Consider the following 7,997-nt stretch of genomic DNA (forward strand, 5'->3'; position numbering starts at 1 on the left):
AATGATGTAAACGTTCTATATGAGTTAAACTGCACCCCACATTTGAATGATCGGATTGTTAATCTCCTTAAGAATTAAATTCGGCCAGACCATGTAGGACATGTATGATCACATGAGTGCAGACGCACGCGATCGTTCGTCAATACAGCCTGACACACATTGTTGTTATTTTTGGGCACCTAAGTGACACTGCTACAGTTCTGAACAAACATTTGCCTTACCTGACGATAAACAAACATCTCTCGCGATCATCGCCAGAACACGTGACCCGTATTTTTACAATTTTGGACGCCGAAGTGATGCTGCTACAGAAAACATTCGCCCTCTCGTTACCTGACGGCTAGCAATTAGAGTACAATACGAGATGAAAAGATTGACAGAAGAGGCGAATCATACTAATATTGTTTTTTTCAGTTTCCAGGAATAACTAGTCAACCAAAAGTACACATCTTCGGACTGAAATTTGCAGTATCAAAGGAGTCCAATTTCTGCAATGTTTAAATGTTATTTTACTGTAATACGGAAAAAATGGCTAGATATGGATCAGGAGGCTTAGAAAGGCGATTCAAATTCAAGAAGTCTTTCAAAGAAAGGCCGAACAACTTTAAGTTCTGTCAAGGACTCAAGGTAGTCCCTTCTTGCTCTTACGATGTTTGCAGTGGTGGGTTCAATGACCAATCGCACCGCATGCTTAGCAACAATCATTCTCTTCTGCCCAGCGCCACAAACAACTCTCAGGTTTGCTGAAACGTTTCCTGTGACTGAATCTGCAGGTGACGCAAAGGCCTGAATTCATGCACCCGTATCGCTAGTTCTGCAACTATATTGGACTGGAGGAGATTGCAGTTTCGAATAAAGCTAGCCTGCCGCTGCTACAATATGCTTGTGTTTGTGCCCGACTTCTTCGGTGAAGTGTGGTTCCGATACTCTAGCAATGTATCCCCACAGTTAATTGATAACATTATTACTTTGGCTGAAGGTACAAATCAGTGCTGGGTTCCAGAGAGAGCTGGAAAATCTCAGCAAACTCTTTGATCAAGGACTCGTAAGCTATATCCATCAGTTCTGCATCATTAAGTTCCCTTCCATTGGAATTCCTCTGTAATATGTCCTTAATGCTCCCAACGCGACGGTCCTTTATGCCACAGGGAACGATACGTTCAAAAGGGGCTAAGTCGGTTGTGACGTTTAGAGCTAGGCCATGATATACTATGTATCGTGAGCAATGGATTCCAATAGCTGCAACTTTCTGATCCCCTGGAGAGGAAAGCTAAGTTAACAAAGAGATAAGTGATGGCATGATAAAACACTTTGCGGTATCCAAAAAGATGGTAACATACCAATCCAGACACCAGTGAGGCCTTTTACTGTTGACGCCTTAATAGAAAATGCGGAGTGAAGGGCACGGATGATCACGTCTTCCAGTGACCTAAGGTACCAATGAAGATCCAACTCGTGATACCGCAAATTGATAATCGGGTACATGACAAGCTAAAGAAGCAAAAAATAATTGACTGTAAGAAAAACATGTAGTGTTAAGCTACAAAAGAAATTCAAGAAGATCTGGAATTCCAGGAGAATTGAAATTCAAGAAGGGAACAGAAATTCAAGAGAATCGGGTACATCACAAGCTAATGATCACTGTTCTTCCTTCAAAGGATCCATAGGTTCCTTTAACAGAAAAATGTCACTGAAATCCCTGTTGGGTGATTCTTTACTTTAATTTGAGGCTTAAGATCTGCCTACCATGAAACAGAAAAAAAAGTTGGAAACAGTAGGCAGATATGCAAGAAACACAGCACCAGACTGAAGTAGAACTATGCGAGTTACACTTTCAGACACACGATACATCAAACTTCACTACTCCTAGCTTTCCAAATCGTCGTCTTATATTAGTGAACAGAGGTTGTAATGAGTACCTGTCCAGGACCATGATATGTCACCTCCCCGCCACGGTCAATACGATGAACCTCATAAGGAGAATATCCTACATCGAAATGGAGGAACTCCTCGTTTCTGCCGGTGCCCAACGTATAAACGGGTGGATGTTGCAGGGCGATCAAGGTGTCCGTGTGATCCTCGTTGCTGTCCACCAGCCCTTTCCTCCTCTTAACAATGGACTTCTGCCTAGCCCACGATTCAGCGAAAGGAACTATCTGCTGATGGAGATCGAAGCATTCGCACCTGAAGAATGAATACAGGGAGTGTCATCCACCATGATGAACACCGTACGTCAATGCTCACAGCTTCGGTTCAGGTGTCAATTCAGACGGCAAGACTGATGCTACATAGATTATTTAGAGCTATATCTTGTAAATAGATCATGGCCAGTGTTGTGCAGAACAACAATCCAGATTTATTTGTGCTCAACTGCGTTTGTGCAACCTCACGCCCAAAATCAGTAGTAGCACCAAATCAAGAAAGCATTGGGCTAAACAAAGCAAGCTTTTACCTCCTCCTGGCGACGCGGGCGGCATTGGCCACCGGGGCCGCGTCTGTCGCCGCGGCAGCGACTGGACTGGAGTGGCAGCCGGCGCCGAGGACCAGCCTCCGCCTCCTGGAGCACGCAGAGGATCCCTTGGCAGCTGCGGAAAAGGGCAGGAAGCCATGGCAGAGAGGGGCGGAGACCACCATGGCGGGCGGCAAGGTAAGCGTGCTCTCGAGTGGATCGGCACCCGAAATCGAACGGCTGATACTTACTAGAAGAACTACACCTGATTAGTTACCAAAACTTCCGGGTATACCAGCTCCCTCCACCTAAAAGATATAATTTAAATTATTAAATAATTTCAACAAAAAAATTAGCTTGTACATCTCGATAATCTATTTGCGATACATACAGTTTCGTGTAAAATCTATTTTTACGATCGACGTAAAAAGTAAAAACTAAGTAAAGCCTTTACTATATCCCAAGCAACAAGACGATATTTGTATGGAAAGATTTTGTGCGCGTGTAGCATGTTTTTTCGCGAAAACGCAAAAGCCTTGCGTTTCGATGCATTGATAAATAAAAAGGTTTGTATGTACAAGTCCAAAAGAGGACCACCCCACGCCGTACAACTCAACCCAAAAGACCTAATCTAGGGGAGAAGTTGGCGAAGCCTCCGGGCACCCGCGTCCGCCCATTGACGCGCCTCATCCTTGATGTCGCTAAGTAAGGAGGTCACCGAGGGATGCGCGTTGTCAAAGACCGCAGCGTTCCTGTGCTTCCAAATCCACCACGCCGTGAGCATGATGAGCGACGAAGGTCCTTTACGCAACTGGCGAGGGGCGGTCTGCGCCACTAGCGACCACCACTCCGCGAAGTCACCCTCAAGCATGGGAGGCTTAGCGGTGGATCGAATCCACGATAGGACCTTGAACCAAATGGTCGTAGAGAAGGAGCATCCGGTTAGGATGTGCGCCATAGTCTCAACGGACTGGTCACACAGCGGGCAACATGTTGCGTGGGGTAATCCCCGACGCGCCAACCGCTCGCTCGTCCAACATCTATCCAGGCAAGCAAGCCAGGTGTAGCATATGAAGATGTACACATGAATTTTTCATTTCATAGTATTTTGACATTTCATCATAATCTAGTAGCAGCGAGGACTGACATTGCTTGTTCGGGTAAGGCGGAATGGAATCGAGCAGGGGCTTCCGCGCGATGAGAGAAGACAGCTAGTTAGTAGCAGTAGTAATCGGTATAATCGGCGAGTCTCGCGGACAATCCAACGAACAGCTGGGCGGCAACCTACTATCCCATGCGGGCGTCCCAACCAAAGAAAAAAGGGGGAGGGGAACCGAAGCAGCGGCACGCTACAGCGCAGCGACGACCGATGCGATCATAGAAGATGGAACCAAACATGAGTCCAGCACAGACGAAGAAATCGAGATTACTTACTAGTAAAAGCAGAAAGAAAATTATCAGCATCAGCGGGGGCAGGGAGATGGATCGGGGAGGACGCGACGCGAGCAGTCACCTACCTACCTGCTGCTTGATCCGTTGGGTAGCGGCTGCGGTCGCTTTGCATTACGCCGTGCGCCTAGCCAGCTAGGGATAATCCATCCTAGTGTGCTTCCTTCCTTCCCGGATGATTTGATGCGCTCTCGTCTGGCCCCGGTGGCGGCGGGACGGGGGGGCGGAGGAGGGCGGTGGGGCGGCAGCGGTGGCTGGAGCTGGAGCTGGAGCTGGATTCGATTCGGGGTCGGGGGGGTGGATGGAGCACGATGCAGGCGGCGGAGGCGGATGTCCTGCAAATTGAGTTCTTTTCGAGCTTGAGAGAGAAACGAGTAAACAGAATGGCCAGGCCGTACACCACACGAGCAGCCTAGGCGCTAGTCAGCCCAAAAAGTTGAACCAGCGGCGACGGCCAACTGTCCAGTGTTACATCTTCTGCTGCTGGCTCGGCTTCCATGCGCAGAGAGATGGATTCTTTCCTGGATACCTTCTGTATCATTTGGGGTATTCAGAATTTCAGATTCATGCAAGCACTTTGAAGGGCGTCCCAGATATTTCTCACTTGAGACGCTTATCTATGTGATTGATGATCCATGCCAGGAAATCTATGATTTTTCGATAAGGAGGAAATCTATGATGGTACACTGGAATCATGGAGAGGACCGAGCGGATAGCATGATTGGCGTGTACCCTTAGACTCGGCCTTCAGTCCTGTCAGTTAGCGAGCGGGAGGTGCAGATATGAAGGCGCAGACGCCTGCAGGGAACGTCGTGACCGTCGTGGCCTTGGAGCCTCCATGCGACCATGCCTTGCTGGTCACCTGGTCAACATGCCTGAGGAGCGACGGCTGCACTTGAAATGTCTTGTGTAGGTGACATCTCTGAACTTTTTAAAATGGCGGCCGGTGAAATCGTCAATACTTCAAAAACTGGTGGCAGGATTGCTGAGAAGATAGCTGCCACTTAATATGTGCTGCTGCAGTGGATGGATGTTGCCTGCCGGCGGAACGCAACTTCTGTAACGGGAGGATTGGACCCCCATGGTTTCAGGAATCATCCAATCCTACAGAGTAATTCAGCATGAAACCCAAGAAATCTAAGGTTCAAACAACTTAGCGGGAACATGTACAGAGTTCATAGGAAAGATAAATGAAGACATAATTTCAAAGATAGAAGAATTACATTTGCATCACTCTGTAGGAGAAATACACCATTATCTAAGGTGTAGCTTCTGTGCTACATGCATCGTATATCTGGGGCTTGAGGTTGAGCGTGACCAATGCAACCTGTATTGAGCGGTTCCCATTATGCTGCCGAAGACAGAAGGATCATAGCAGTACCTGGCACTGAGGCAGCCCTGTTAGGATTCAGAAGCAAGACAAAGTACTGAGCAGCTAATTTGTGTGAAAATGCCAGATTTGAGGTGCCTGACATCCTTCCAGATTTTCCCAACTTCTGTACATATAGCAACAGTGGTGGAGCAGAGCATGCTAGCCTGTAAGATTTGAGAAGTTAAGATAAAGCAGGAATAGGGTGATGAAGCAAATTTCACTTCAGGGATGGAAAAAAGAAGAGGAAAGTGTCACCTTGGGCTACTCGTGCAATACAGATAAACCTGGCTTATTCTTTTTAGTTTCTCAATTTGCTCTTTTACGCGGCACTGCAAGACCTTACACGTAGGTTTTGCGGCGAAACAGGCAAGCCCTCCTTGGTATCTATCAGATTTCAGGACCCCAAAGGACATCCAAGTCTCGGAGTGAGGAAAGACGATCCAAGCCCATTTCCTGAGATTTAAAGTGCATGATTTGTTGTAACAAACCTCTACAAGTTCAAGATTTAAAATGAACTTTTTTTTGAAATAATGGAATTTTTATGCAATGCTTAGAGCATCTTCATTCGTTCCCCCAATACACCGCCCACCAGTAGAGTCGGATTTGTGCTAGTTGGAGCGCCGACCCATTGTGTCGGCATATTGGGGGAGGCTGCACCTAGCTAGTCTGCCAATATGGTGCCCCCAATAAGTTTTGACCTGTTTCTGCATTTTTTTTTCAAATTACGCAAACTAACACATATAAAAATATACATAAGTTCAAAGTCTTGGCCACCAAAATGCGACCAAGTCCGGCCACACATATGACAACACCACATAGGTAGCATAGAAATCAAATGAAAGATGTTGGCACTTCCATTGCTACCCGTGTTGGCTCTTCTGACGCAATCGGCGCACTAGCATACTCATTTCCTGCAAGTTGAGCTGACGATATATCAAATAGCACGCTTTCGCTTCTGGACCATGTTCAACATATCGGCTGTCAAGATCATGAAGTCATCTTCCTTTTTATTCACCGCAAATCTTTCCCACCTTGCATCGTTCTTTTGTTATCTCAAGATCGAGTTTGATGAGACGTTGGCGAGGCATTTTCCAGTCGATGCTTGCACCATCTCTGGTGATGTCATCGTATCCCTTGTGGACTTTGCCTTCTTGTTCCCGGTGCCCCCTCCTCCCCTACCGCTGCCAAGGAGGGCACCGACCCATCTACATCTATGATGCTTCCATGGCCGCCCTTGGTGAGAGTGCTCCAAATGATCTTTTGTTTCTTACAAGTTTGGGCCTCAGCTCCTATTCCTTCTCGTGAACTTCTGACCGGTCTCAACATTGATTGGTTGTGATGGGCTCCCATTCATATTTTTCATTTCGTGTGTCAACAAAGGCTGCCACAGTTTCATCATGGATCATTTCATCCAAGATGGTGACATCATCATTTTGTGCACACAAGCACAAGTCGTACATAAGACTATGATCATGTTATGCACATAAAACCTACAATTCCTTGGTTCCCATAATGCGTAGGGGCTGACACCAGAGGTCATTCCGCCAAACACGTTGCGGTCAGCCACCTATGTGTCTGCAACCTCGTTGAATGGGAGTGGCCCCCGTCATAGGGACCGTGATCCAACGTAGGGGTGGTTGAGGTCAACAACAAGGCTTGAGCGCTCGTCTCCTACCATATTTCCCAGGAAATAAGTGGGATGACAGTCCTAAGCCCTTTCGGAGTGGATTTAGGCATTCTTGTGTGGTGGCCGGAGCTCAGTAGATGAGGGCATGAGAGCGAAGACACGGCAGCCATCTCAAGCAGGATGTGTCGTGCCATCTCAAGGGCGCACTTGCAAAGTTGTCATGTGAATTGCATAGATAAATCTAAGACCCACTTGAGGTTAGCGAGGGCGACATGAACCACACGCTTCTTAAATCTAGATGCTTTATAAACATTTGGGGCGATATATTGGGGCGCCGAGTCATCCAGCCACGAGGATAACCAAATGACGCCTGCAAAACGTCTCCAATGGTGAGTTGGTGACCCTATATGCGGTGTTGAAGAGCTACCTATCTGAATCATCGTTCGGTGTTTTGAACGTGTCAAAGTTACTACACCAAACATATACTTTGTCACTAGCTTGGAGACCAGAAAATATATTTTCCTTTTAGATTGCACATGCGATTGACAATATGCAGATCTCTAGAACTTTGAAAACTTCCGATTTCATTGGAATACTGCCATAATGAAAGAGCCGATTTGAAACCAATATGGGAGTACCATATAGCAAGACACATGGATACGATACAGGAAGCGAGGAAACCAAGATGATATCAGTCGCAAGTTGCAGAATGGGTTGCAAGCGTACACATGTAGACAAGCATACAGCAACAGTTGGATACAGCAACACAAAAACCAAGGTGCTATCTGCTTCAGCAATAGTACTCATGTAGTTGTTTAAACCAGCCCACAGGCAAGCAGCAGGCATTGCGCCGGCCGTGCGGCCTGATTAGTGGTTAAGCACATGTGTTTATACTCTCCTACATAAACCGTACACGTAGTTTCTTAATACTGGTATTTTGCTAAGTTAATCGGCTCGTCAACTCAAGGAACAGGCACAAATGCGCTGGAGCTCTCCAAGTGATCATGTGGCGACCTCCTTTGTTCACAGAGATGGTGACAGCCACAATTAACTGCGGTGACGACGCAGGTTTGGCGTCACTTGGCGCGTCGCCGTCGGTT

At 46.9% G+C, this 7,997-nt stretch overlaps 2 protein-coding genes across 3 annotated transcripts; both read right to left on the reverse strand.

Annotated features, from left to right (window-relative positions):
* Positions 1-485: 485 nt before the first annotated feature.
* On the reverse strand, positions 486-4,401 carry LOC127342394 (octanoyltransferase LIP2p, chloroplastic). 2 transcript variants are annotated; one of them, XM_051368349.2, is made up of 5 exons: positions 3,971-4,401; positions 2,453-2,757; positions 1,920-2,184; positions 1,341-1,491; positions 486-1,257 (listed from the first exon to the last, which is right to left on the reverse strand). In XM_051368349.2, exons 2-5 carry the CDS (start codon positions 2,632-2,634, stop codon positions 965-967), a joined length of 891 nt encoding a protein of 296 aa, XP_051224309.1. In that variant the 5' UTR covers positions 2,635-2,757; positions 3,971-4,401; the 3' UTR covers positions 486-964. The 2 variants fall into 2 exon arrangements, with proteins under 2 accessions (XP_051224309.1, XP_051224301.1); XM_051368341.2 differs by having other exon boundaries at positions 3,967-4,401.
* LOC139831288 (uncharacterized) lies at positions 3,081-3,407 on the reverse strand. The gene has a single exon (XM_071820597.1). It carries the CDS (start codon positions 3,405-3,407, stop codon positions 3,081-3,083), a length of 327 nt encoding a protein of 108 aa, XP_071676698.1.
* Positions 4,402-7,997: the final 3,596 nt, after the last annotated feature.

This window comes from Lolium perenne, chromosome 1 (assembly GCF_019359855.2).
Source record: "Lolium perenne isolate Kyuss_39 chromosome 1, Kyuss_2.0, whole genome shotgun sequence".
NCBI classification, from domain to species: domain Eukaryota; kingdom Viridiplantae; phylum Streptophyta; class Magnoliopsida; order Poales; family Poaceae; genus Lolium; species Lolium perenne.

Bases quoted from the DNA above. Each gene is read 5' to 3' on its own strand.
- LOC127342394 (XM_051368349.2), bottom strand. From the start codon at position 2,634: ATGGTGGTCTCCGCCCCTCTCTGCCATGGCTTCCTGCCCTTTTCCGCA. The intron at 1,492-1,919 runs GTACTCATTACA...TTGCTTCTTTAG, and splicing joins CATATCATGGTCCTGGACAG to CTTGTCATGTACCCGATTAT. The intron at 1,258-1,340 runs GTATGTTACCAT...TTTCCTCTCCAG, and splicing joins CCTCACTGGTGTCTGGATTG to GGGATCAGAAAGTTGCAGCT.
- LOC139831288 (XM_071820597.1), bottom strand. From the start codon at position 3,407: ATGGCGCACATCCTAACCGGATGCTCCTTCTCTACGACCATTTGGTTC.